Source organism: Haliaeetus leucocephalus, unplaced genomic scaffold (genome assembly GCF_000737465.1).
Source record: "Haliaeetus leucocephalus isolate CR32 unplaced genomic scaffold, Haliaeetus_leucocephalus-4.0 Scaffold68, whole genome shotgun sequence".
In the NCBI taxonomy this organism is placed as follows: Eukaryota; Metazoa; Chordata; class Aves; order Accipitriformes; family Accipitridae; genus Haliaeetus; species Haliaeetus leucocephalus.
The window spans coordinates 2199179-2211316 of record NW_010972504.1 but is presented as its reverse complement, the minus strand read 5'-3'; the positions used below and the strand labels follow the sequence as shown (position 1 = coordinate 2211316).

General features: G+C 49.4%; 1 protein-coding gene across 1 annotated transcript in view; it reads left to right on the top strand.

The window, feature by feature from the left end:
- LOC104839002 (complement receptor type 1-like) overlaps window positions 1-9151 on the top strand; it is a 9384-nt gene extending 233 nt beyond the window's left edge. Inside the window, exons 2-12 of the mRNA XM_010579087.1 lie at window positions 26-211; window positions 966-1062; window positions 1798-1880; window positions 2845-3036; window positions 3465-3647; window positions 4203-4388; window positions 4525-4618; window positions 4987-5072; window positions 5728-6159; window positions 6558-6581; window positions 6819-9151. Coding sequence (XP_010577389.1) covers window positions 26-211; window positions 966-1062; window positions 1798-1880; window positions 2845-3036; window positions 3465-3647; window positions 4203-4388; window positions 4525-4618; window positions 4987-5072; window positions 5728-6159; window positions 6558-6581; window positions 6819-6862 — 1607 coding nt within the window. The 3' untranslated portion in view covers window positions 6863-9151. The remainder of the gene's footprint in view (window positions 1-25; window positions 212-965; window positions 1063-1797; window positions 1881-2844; window positions 3037-3464; window positions 3648-4202; window positions 4389-4524; window positions 4619-4986; window positions 5073-5727; window positions 6160-6557; window positions 6582-6818) is intronic.
- Window positions 9152-12138: the final 2987 nt, after the last annotated feature.

The window sequence follows — 12138 nt, the reverse complement described above, 5'->3', positions numbered from 1 at the left end:
GCCATCATCTCCCCCCTGCCCGCAGGTGACTGCGAGCAGCCGCCGAGGTTTGTCTTTGCGGAGCCCCCCCAGCCCCTGCAGGAGTCCTACGCCGTGGGGACCACGCTGAGATACACGTGTCGACCGGGGTACACGGTGGCCAGGGGCAAGTCCCCCCTGGTCATCTGCCTCCCCAACTCCACCTGGATGGCGACCCCCGACTTCTGCATCGGTGGGTTCCCCCCCGCCCCGCCTCGTGCGGGCTCCTGGGATCCGGAGGGGAGGGGGGTGGTCGGAGGGGGTGCATCCCCTGCTGTACCCCAGAGCCCACTCGCGGCTCAGCACAGTTGAGAAGGATGGAAGGATGCTCCCCGGGTTACTGGTTTTGGGGGCAGTGGGGAACAAGCATGCGCCCTGCGTGCCTGCCCGGGGTTGCCCTTCCCACGTAGAAACGCTAATCTCTGGGAGATGACCTCTGCCCTTTTTAATGACTTTACCATCTCGTGATGTAGTGTAAATGCTATAATACATCCGCACAGAAGCAATGTACGGTGTGGAAAAGGCTGTGGGAGCCTGTTGTCCCCATGGTAATGCACCTGTACTGGCCCTAGGGAGGTCAGTGGGTCCCTCCCCGTCCCCTTCTCCTTCTCGCTGTTTCCTTTCCTATGGACCAAGACACCTGCCCCGAGCCCACTGGGGTCTTTATGAGTTGCCTTTCTCAGTAAGCGTATAAACCTTGGCTTTTGTTATTTGTCCTTAGCTCTATTTGTGCTCTTATTTCCTTTTTATTTGTGTTTTAACTTTCAGTTCCACAGAATTTGATGTGGATCTTTTATCTTTTCTGAAATTGCTGGTACTTGCTCATGAGGGAAGTCAGGTGCCCAATAAGTGGTCAATTAGTCTGTAATGACACTGAACAGCACTGTCACCTGCATTTGACGATCCTGCTATAAAATAAAGCTAATGCCGATCACTTGCCCTTCCAGGGAAGTCTTGCAGTCCACCGGATATCATGAATGGCAACTTTGACTACATGACCAACCTCCAGTTTGGGGTGACAATAACCTACACCTGTAACGCTGGGTAAGCGTTGAGCCAGGCTCCTGGTGAGTCGACGGAGCCGAGGCTGGGAGACAGCACCCGTGGGAGACTCGGAGGCTTTTAATAGCTGGGGGCTGTTGTCTTGGCAAGCACAGGCACGGCGGGAGATGTTCGGAGCGGGGAGCTGTGGGAGTCAGGCTCTCTCCTGCTCTTGCTGTCAAAACATTCTCTTCCGGGCATGAGAAAGTGGTCTTTGCAGACTGCTTTTCGGTTGCTTTGAAAAGAATTTTGTTTCTTTCCTGTTGGCGCTCATTAGTAATTCAGCGTTTGCCATAGTGCAATGGGTCCGGCTGTCCACGTCTTAGCTAAGGGGTCTCAGGAAAAGAGGGCTGCGGTGTCCTGGGGATGCTGGCAGCAGGGCGAGAGGGAAAGAGAGCGGTTCAGGTACGTCAGTGACACCTAGCTCTGCTCAGAAAATAAGTTGCTGTTTGGATCTACCACTGCACAGCACGGGCCTGAACAGACTCAGGGTAGGGATGCTGTCTTGCCCGTGGTCCTGTCAGCTTGTATCCACCCACTGCAAGTATTAAGTTTCCTTTAGCCGCGTCATATATTGCATTTCTTTAGGTATTGAGAAAATTGTATTTTATAGGAGGGCTAGCTGTTTTTCCCCTGGGGTTCAGCTCCTCCAGAGAATACCATTAGAAACTGTACAACTTTCTGAATTTCCCAAGTTTTCTTCACTTTTTTCAGAGACTCAACCTTTTCTTTTCTTAGGTACCGCTTAGTTGGGAAGCCATCTGCGCAATGTGTACTTAAAGGCAATGAAGTTTCTTGGGATCATGTTCCATACTGTGACCGTAAGCAGATCTTAAATGTTTTGTGTACATCTCTTCCTAAAAAAGATTGTATCACTATATATCTGTTAGTTTGGGGAATGCCAGGTGGATACTGTCTTTTTGGCACCTAATGCAAATTACATTAGCCTTTAATGAGACTGACTGCTTACCCTTCCTCCAGACAAACACTCTCGGTGGAGCTGGGAATGAAAATTAAATACTAAGGGGGATCTGTGGATGTTGGCAGCAGCTTTGTAGTCAGATCTGTGAGAAAAGCAGCTCCCAGGGCTGTTTGTTGGTATTGCCCAGCACAGGCACTCAGCACAGCAAGCTTTCTGCCAAGCTGGTGCGGACGCTGCATCACTCCTGTTGTGTTTTCTGTCAGGCAACTGTTGCTGAATTGTGGATCAAGAGCTGTGCTTGACCGGGAGTGGGAAGCCTTCAGACATGACTGGACATCAAAAATCTCAAATTTCAAAGGGGAGATAAATGCCAAGAGTTTTGGTGGTGCTATTTGGACCTTTTTAGCATCCTGTGGGATGGGCCTGACCATCAGCTGCTGATAGCTTAGGTGGTTTGCTGCTATAATAGGTATTCTGGCCTTATTCTTGTTACCACAACGAAGGTAGGAAATGCCATCAACAGTAGGTGAGGGTCCCAAACTGCTTGGTGAGACCATGTTTATTGCCTCCAGAAGGCCTCTTCTGTAGTGTCTCCTCTTGGACAACAGATGCTGTTTTGCCGTTTTACCATTTATCCATTTAAAAAAAAACCTGGAAAACATTCAGAATTTAAAGGCGCATTCAAGACTTTAGGTTGAGATGATTGCTTTAGGGCTGCTTCCCTGTTTTTTCTTCAATTTTTTTTTGTTTGTTTGTTTGGGTTGGTTTTTTTGGTTTGGTTTGTTTTTTTTAAGTAGCTAGACCTCAGTTTTATATTTGATGGAAATGTTTTTGTGTTTTCTTGCTGTTGCTTTCCCATGCAGCTATTTCCTGTTTACCACCTCCTGTGATCAAGAATGGGCAGCTCATCAATGAGAACACAGATTTCACCTTTGGCATGGCTGTAACCTACAGGTGTAACAACAGTTTTTCTCTTATTGGAGATGCCACGATTCACTGTACGGTGAATGATAACCTCCAGGGAATATGGAGCGGTCCAGCCCCTGAATGCAAAGGTAAACGCTTTCTTTGTCTGCTTATTCTTTTGACTTTGTTTCTTATCCTTCTCCAGATCCGTACTTTCCCAATGGGCTGCCAATCATGAGAATGTTGATTTGAGTCTAAAAGGATTCCCAGAAAGCTAAACGCAGTGGTCTCCCAAGTCGTGGTCAGAGACAGGGCTTGGTTTAATGGATTCTTCAGCCCACAGAAAGCCTCCCTTTCCCTGCCCATGTCCAGGGCTTCCTGCAAATGCAAAATGAAGCTGTCACGTGTGCAGTTTCTTAATGACATCTCTGTTCACAGAGTACTTGCACCCCACTAGGGACCTTCCTCTCTCAAAGTGAAAGGACGGCAGCTCTCTTAGTAAGCTTCTCGCGTAATGCATCCGCAGGGCTTTTCCTTCTTGTAATAAATATTCTTATTGTCTTATCTTCACTTCCAGTGGTCGCATGTAAAAATCCAGAAGTGGAAAACGGGAGAAGGTTATCTGGCTTTGGCACTGCACACACGTATAAAAATACGGTGACCTTTGAGTGTAATCCTGGTCATTTATTGAATGGTAGTAGTGTAGTTACTTGTGAAGCAGACAGTACCTGGAAGCCACCTCTGCCAACATGTGACCCAAGTGAGTACAAACAAGTTTATTTCCTTGAGCAATTGCGATGAAGTAGGTCTAAGAGCTGTTGAGCAGATCAGCTTCTGAACCTTGTGCACTTGTAGCCATGCCCTTGCAGAGCATGCCAGCTTGCGTCCTCAGCGTGGCAGCCCAGGCCAGTTATATATTTAGACCTGAAGCTATTTATTTATGAAGAGCAAATGATCCAAAAAAGCACTGAAAGGAGAGATACCTGACAGGCTAGCTCCACCAGCTTCCAGACCTGTTGGGCATGTTTGGCTTCTGAGCTCAGCTGAATCGAGGTCCTACAGGTTGGGTTGGTGGTCAATGAAGGCGCATCTCTTGAGACAGAGATGCTACCCAGTCTCCATCTTTTCTCTGGTTAAGCAAACTGTGATATATGCTGCTGTTTGCTAAATGGGTTGTATGCAAACTGTATTGCAGAAGCTGATATTCAAACAGGTTAAAATGCTGTGTGCTCCAGAACATGCAGTTTGCTATCGTTATTGCAGACCTTTTGGGTGCTCTTCTGTAACTAACCTTGCTTTTGTCTCCAATCGTTAGTCTACTGTGGTCCTGCTCCACACTTCCTTTTCGCTGAGTTAACAACGGCTGTGGGTGACAGGTCCCCTGTTGGAACCAAGCTGAGGTATCAGTGTAAACCGGGTTATGCTGCAGCAAGTGGAAAGTCCTCTCTTGTCACTTGTCTGAGTGATGCAACTTGGTCTACAGACCCAGACTTCTGTATACGTGAGTATCTCCGTTTCTTTCCTGTCCTGACTGACTGTGCGAGTCATCTGTACATGCTTGAGATGTTATTCTGAAATTTGGGTCATGCCCATCTCCGGGTTTGAAGTCATCCCTGTGCTGTTTTCTCTTCCTCTAGGACAGCAATGTACTCCTCCCACGATAGAGAATGGGGATGTGACTGCAAGCAGTTTCCTTTTTGAGTCAGTTGTGACATTCACCTGTCATCCTGGGTGAGTGGATCACTGCTTAAAAGGGACCAACTCGGGGGTCACAAGACAGGGATCCCAGGCAGTAACATCCACCCCCCACCCCACCCCAGTTTCCCAGTGCAAGTCTCCAGTGAAACCATATATTATATCTTCAGTGAGATAAGCAGGTGGCAACACACATGTGCTTGGTAACGCAGAGAACTGCTTCAGTTTGGCTTTCATTAGTGCCCTTATTTAGTGGCTTTGATGTGGCCAGATCCTGTTTCATAGCAGGGCAACTTCTGGTTAATAACTCGACTGCATGCAGTGGTGGGGAGGTGGGGCAAGGACCCTTTCTGGGTTGTCTTCTGGAAAGTCTGGAAAGTACTAAACTTCTTCTCTTTCTTTAGGTATGAATTAAAGGGGTCCTCGTCTGCCAAATGTGTGGTATCAGGAAATGGAGTTGATTGGAACACAGCACCTCCATACTGTGAAAGTAAGAGGGAAAAACCCTGCACAGAGCCATTAAGATAATAGTTGGAAATGCACTGGTGTAGCTGCCTTGCTGATGGCCTTGGGCTGCTCTTACTTGTGCTTTCTTAATTCAGTCAGCTGTAAAATTCAGGATTTCAATCCTAACTCATGCTGTGAGGCCTGAGGTGTAATATTCTCGTACAATTCAGAAATTATGCTGACGAAGTGGAAGGAGCAAGGGGAGAGCAGAAATTATAGAAAAAAACAGTCATGGGAGGAAAGTTTTCTTTCTCTAGTTACCAGGGAAAGATGAAGATAATTGGACATTAGAACTCTCTCCACTCAATTTAATATAATGCTGAAATTGGCTGTTATGAAGTCAGTGTATGGTGTTCTGTGAAGGTAGAAATGGCTGAAACATTTCTTCTAGCCTGATTAGGCACTTCAGTGCCTTATTTCATGGGGTGAGATCCTGAAGGCTATGTTGTGCAGTACATGCAGTACGTGTTGCACTAACGTGCAGTAACTGAGGTCCAGTGCCACACAAGAAAGCTCAAAGTATTTTCAGTTGCTGCTAGATGCATGGTGTTTGGCTATGTCTCCTTCTCCCCATATACCTCTTCACCTTTTCAGTTAGGAGGAGCACTCAGACACTCTTGCTGATGTTCCTCCTGTAGGTCAGCTCCCACGCATTCTCTGCAAAGACCCCCCCACGATTGACAATGGGATGCACAATGGCACAAAGGGCACAGAATTTGTCTACGGCTCCGTTGTAGTTTATAAATGCAAGGATGGCTTCACCCTTGCTGGAGCAGCCTCTATTCACTGCAAAGCAGGTCATCAATACCATGGAGTCTGGAGCGAGCCTACTCCTGAATGCAAAGGTGATGTTCCTCCTGTGGAACAGTTCCCTCACATTTTCTGTGGAAAGCCACCTACCATTGACAATGGGATGCACAATGGCACAAAGGACATGGACTTTGTCCACGGCTCCACTGTAGCTTATAAATGCAATGATGGCTACACCCTTGCTGGAGCGGCCTTGCTTCAGTGTATTGCAGGAGATCAATACCAGGGAGTCTGGAGCAAGCCTGATCCTGAATGCAGAGGTAACTGTCTCCTGTGTCTGTCTTGCTGGTTCCTCTCTGTCTTCAAAATACCTATTTTTTCCTTCCTCTGTGAATCCTCAAATCAGATAATTCTGCTAAAGGAGTAACCCTTCGATGCTTCCTGAAACAGCTTCAGTTAAAATCTTGTGCCAAAAGAGCATGATTACCTTGCAGCATGGACTCGCAGGCTAGTGGAAATGTATCCTGGAAAATACATCTGGGTTTTAATAGGTAAATGTCTCTGGAGCTGGGCTGTGCAAGGCTGAAGTTCTGTGTGTTGCTTGAATTATCTTCCACGTGCATTAGCTCTGATTTGAGATACTGCATGTCGTGTAGTCTGGTGAATTACTGTGCTGAATGGGTGCTGAGTTTCACATTTTGGCTCGCTTCCTTTCCAGGTGGAGCGAACATGATCATTGTTGGTAAGTAATACGTATTCCTGTACTGCACTCTTGCCTATCTTTGTGTGATTGTCTCCTGTGTGTTCGGCGTGAAGTAGGCTTAAAAGCCTTCTGCTCCAGGCTGTTGTCCTGTTTATATTGTTGTTGCTTTAAGATCATGCTGTGAAAAGGTGGGGGAAGGCAAAGGGGACCAGGGAGGGAAAAGACAGTTGAATATGTTTGGAGTGAAGACTGAAGCTTCTTATTTGTCTCTTGTAGGAATCTTCCCCCTCCTCCTGGCAATTCTCGTTATGAACGTCTAGATAGGGAAGGGGCACGGTGGGAAGGCACCTGTAGACGTGTCGGACTTGATCACGCTGATCCTAGTGCTTTGCTTTTCCTTCCTGTGAAATTGGCCTTGAAGCAGCAACCGACAGACCTGGGATGACAAAGCCCAGACGCTCTCTGCCGCTGCCCGGCAAGCACTCGCACTTTTGGGTGCAGCTGCACCTCGCGTTGGACCCAGCAGCTCCTGCGCGGGACTGGGATGGGATGGATGGGATGGGAGGCTCTCCGCTGCCCAGCTGAGAATGCTCCTCAGAAATCAAGTGCAGTTATCCCCGTGTTAAGTCACAGTGATGCCAAAGAGCTTCACGCTGCAATAGAGTAGGCTCAAGAAAATCCTGCGCTTTGGGTAACTCCGCATGTTCAGTGTCTCAGCCCCACTGAGGGCATGTTGTGCCTGGTCCTGACCAGGATTTAGGGGTTTCTTAAGCAACCTGAGGTGGAAAGCGCTGCCAAGAGGATTAATGGTGAATGTCTTCATGTGAGTGATACATACTTAAAGAAATTGTTTGATACAAATAGGAAGATTAAGTTGGGTATTATCTGTGAGTACTGAAAGCATTGAAAATGTTCATATAAAAGCGCAGCTGTAGCCATTACTTCAAGGCAAGTCTGAATCATTCTGCAAGTAGCAATCCTTACAGATCAGTAATTTTACCAGACAGAAAAAAATTTAAATGCCTTATTACAAAGAACTACTATTCTGACTCTTCCCGTATGGACTAAAATTAGTTTTAAACTTCAGCTGAAGGTCTCTGCCCTGGCGCTATCTTTGTGTCCCATCAAGGCTTTTCTGCAAGTAGCTGGTGGAAACACCCTTCCTGTCTCTGTGGTGACTTAACGCTTCTTTTGAAGTGCTGAAGCTTTCGGTGGGCTGAAAGCCCCGTGAGGAACCGTGCCGGATGGGTGCTCGGGGGCAGTGGAGCTCATCCGCAGGCAGGTGGTGTCCGGGCCAAATGCAGAATTTGCAGGTGTCTTGGCAGATGCCACCAAACATCAGGAAGCTGCTGCGTGTGAACCTTTTCACTTTCTGCTCAAATGCCACCTGCCTGGGTTGACTCCGATGCAGGGAATCGCTGTCTGAACTTGCACTTTAAAGGCTTTTTCAGGTGGTGCTGTGCGCCCCGACCATGCTGGCTCCCACCGTGGGTTGGCTGGGTGCCAGCTCAGCCCCAGGGCACCTCGGGGCTGCTGTGATGCTGGGGAGGAAGAGCAGGGTTTTGGCCTCTTGCTCCGCTCGCAGCAGGGCTGGTAGGCAGCTGCACAGGGCGACTGTTGCTCCGACGCTGCACCCAAAGTAGGCGCAGGTACTCATCAAGCCAAAGCCTTAATTTACTCCTCCGTGGGGAACGGGACACAAAACCCCGCGTGTTTTGTGCCCTTTGTTTTCATCCTGTCTAACCTCACCTGGTTGATGGTTGTGTTGAGGGCGGATAGAGGTGAGGGAGGGAGCGTGCTGTCCCCAGCTCGAGTCAGGCTTTGGCAGTGCCACGAGGACAGCTCAGATGACGGGACCTCACTCACCTTGTCTAAACCAAAGACACGGGCAAAAGTGCCCTCGATTTGTTTGGCTGACAGAAAGCCCACGTTGTGATGTTGGTGTCCTTTTCCAGTTTTAACTGAGCCTTGCTAAATGATCACCTAATAAGTTAAAGAGGTAAGTAGCATCTCATAAAATGAAGTAACAATTTGAAGGTTTCCTGGGAATCCTGTTTATAAGGGAAGCAAAACTGTGATGGGATTTAGACTTGTTAAGCCTGAATCCAGCTTGAGACACTAGGACTTCTAGCTGTTGGTAAAGCAAGGTTTTGAGGTTTGGGGTTTTGTCTGATGCAGAGGTACATCACCTGTCTGTGAGTTTCTCATGATGCACAGTTGGGAATGGGAAGTATTTGAAATGTGCCTATCGCATACTTTTTGTTTCTGCATTTTCATCAGTGCTTTCCTGTTAACAGGAACATGCATCTAATTAGAGGGAAAAACACACATAGCCATTTCCGTCAACATGTTAGTCTTCTTCCAGATAGACCCACAAAGTTCTCCCTTCCCAGCAGAGCACTGTCCTGTTCAGCTGTCACTGGGGTACCATGAGATACTGTTTTCGGAAGCCAGTCTTGCAGAGCAAGCACTTGCAGATTGCCGGTTATTTTTATGTATCTCTTACTGTAAGCCATGTGAGTGACTAGATGAACAAAACACCAATGTAAAGCCTCATAGCTTAGTGTCATGTTCTGTTCTGTTATTTAAATTCCAGCACAATTGTTCCTACTGCATAATCCAGAGTGGTTTTTCCAAATGATTTAACACATGATTTGGGGGTCAGCTTGAAATGATCTCCCTGCAACCAAATGGAAGGAACTGTGAATGCTGTGACATAGCTTACAGGTGTTGAAAAAGGCTTATCTACTGTGTTTGTAATTGAGTTGTACGTAATTTTGCTTTATAATCTGAGTGCAACTAAGCAAGTGCAATTCTGAAGAATAAATGTTGGATATGTAAATATTGGAAGCTCTTTGTCAATAAAAGGGATAAAAAGACTTGAGTAACGCGCGTCTTGCTGCTTGTTTTAGGCTCAGAAAGCATCCTCCGCTATGTGAGGTGGGGAGCTGGAGGTTGCTGCAGCTGCTCCTACATCAAAAAGTCCTGTCTGGATTTTTATTCTTCCAGCCAGCGGCGAGGGATGACGCCAGCATGGATAAGTCTTGGAGCAGCCAGGGTCGGCTCAGGAGGATTCGGGTCCACAGCTGCAGGGCAGTATGCGGGGCTGGGCCGGGGGCTGCGCATCCCGGTCAAGCACCCATGGCCCCGAGGGACAGACGTGTCCCCAGCGGCCACTGGTCCCATGCATGGGGGAGGAGGGAATGGCCAGGAGGGCAGGCTGTACCCCTTCGGCTGGTTCGTGGGAAGGGCTGCCATCACCGCCAGAGCCTGGGCTGCTTCCCCTAACCAAGGATGCTCTCCAGGGAGGGCACAATTTGGCTAACAGCACCTCTGTGCCTGCACCTCTCTTTCACAGATGCCCATGGGTCCCAGGGGTCCATCCTCCCCTGCCAAAAATAGCAGCAGAAGCAGCGTGTGGGACCTGCAGCCTCTCCGGGGATGGTGGCTGTGCCCACCTTGCGCAGGGGAGCCCACGGGTTCCTGTCCCGCGGCCACGGGAAGCCCCGCAGCTGCGGCTCCTTCCGCATGCGGGGGGTGGCGGAGGGAACTGGGGTGCCCATATCTTCCTGCAGGTCCCCAGGAGCCGCAGTCTGCGCTGGGGACCGGAGCATGGTGCTCGCCTTCGCCCTCCGCCTCCTCGGCAGCTCCGCTTTGCTCCTGGCCACTGCAGCTGCGGCTCGAGGTAAGGGAGACCGGCAGGTCTGCGGCTCTGGGGCCTTCGTCCCGTGGCCTTCCTCTTCCTCATCGCTGCTCTTCTCGCTGATCCTTTTGCTTTTCCCTGTGGAGGCAGATAGGAGCCCTGTGCTGGTCCCAGGTGGACCTCGGCATGCCAGATCATGAGCATGAGAGAGCCTCTGAGCTCCTCTGCTAATGAAAAAGACCCTCTGGGATAGCACCGGGGCCACCTTGTGCCTTTCAGCGGGAAAAGGAGTTACAACCTCGCCGTGGGAGGCTATGGGGAGTCTTTCACAACCTGCCCAGCTTCTCGTAACAAGAGGCTTGACCTATGTGTTTAAACTGCTGAAGTAAAGCTGGTTATGGATACAACATCTTACAGCAGTCAGACGAGGAGCTTGTTGTAATTATAGATTGTGTTTGAGCTCTGGCAAGTTGAAACTTGCTGTGATAAACAGAAATGCGTTCGGATGAGGCAGGAGGGTAAAAAGGCAAACAAGACTGTGCTGTTCGGCATGTTCGGTCTGAAAGCCTGCAGGGGACGAAAGCCTGACAGGTAGCCCAAGGTGCCCTCTTGTTTGGGACAGGATAGCCAAAGCCTACAGAAACTCAGCTCCATCACTGCAGTATGGTTTTGTTTACTCCTTCCTGTCTTGTAAGCGTAGGTGCTGCGAGCTGGCTGCCCTGGCAAGGTTTGAGAAGTGTTTTGGTACTGTATGGAGAATACTTCTACCTATATCCTCAATCATGTTAATTATTCACTGGTATCTTGAGAGACCAAAGGCTGACCCTCCTGCCTTAGCTAGCTGCTGTGACCCTTTACTCAGTAACCCAAAGGATATTACCAACGAGAGGTGTTTCTTTTACCTTCTTTCTACATTCCCACATCAAATATTTGCCTAGTGAACAAAAAGCTACTTCCCTGTGGTTTTGGTTCTGAATGTCTGCCTGCCTGCCCGCCTCTCTGCATGCCTGCCTTTCCATCTCTCTCTCCAGCGGTTCAATGCAAATAACCCCCAGGTACCCCTGGAAGCCCACCAGCACATTCATGGGTGGGTGCTGTAAGGGGCAGCAGAGGCTTCGCCCTCACTGGCGCGGGTCCATTCCTGCACCGTCACGGTGGTCCTGTGGGCAGCGTGGTGTGGCAACCTCAGCCCACACTGTGCACCCTCTGCCCAGCTCTCTCGCAAGGCCCCTGGTAGTACAGACCCCTGGACTGCACTCAGGTTGATCCTGGACGGTCCTGTCAATGTTTCCCCGGGTCAGATTGAACCCAGGGGATGTGCTTCCCAGCCCGTGGGTTAGAAGCATGCAAGAAGGCCGTGAAAGGCTTCTTGACCTCACCAGGTGATTGACATGAAATTCTGGACACCCAGTTCTCGCCAGTTGAGGAAGCAGCGGGGTCCCCCAGCAGCGCAGGAGGGAGTCCTGCAGCCCCAGGGGCACCTGCTGCAGCCTCCACCGCTGCGTGGACGCCATCAACACAGCAACCATCGCAGGCAGGAACAGCTTGAGAGCTCTGTAGGTAAACAATGTTTTATTTCTCTCTCTTTTCCAGCTACCCAATGCCGGTTCCCACGTATCCAGCATGGGAAGAGAGTATCCGCTGCTCAGTATATCTACAGGATCGGGGACACCATAAGCTTCGTGTGCAACACAGGGTACACCTTGCAGGGCTCCCGCACAAGCACGTGCCAAGCTGACTTCAGATGGAACCCACCTCTGCCAGTGTGCAAAAAGGGCAAGTGTCCCAGCGTGCGGTGATAGCCATGGGGGAAAGCTCCCTCTTGCATCCTCTCAAATTTGGTGGGAAAGCAAAGCTGGGATGCATCTGTCCTCCTTGCTTCTCTTCTCAAATGCAAGTGCTGCCAGCTTGGCTCTCAGAGAGACAGAAACGGCTCAGAAGAAATGAGTTGGG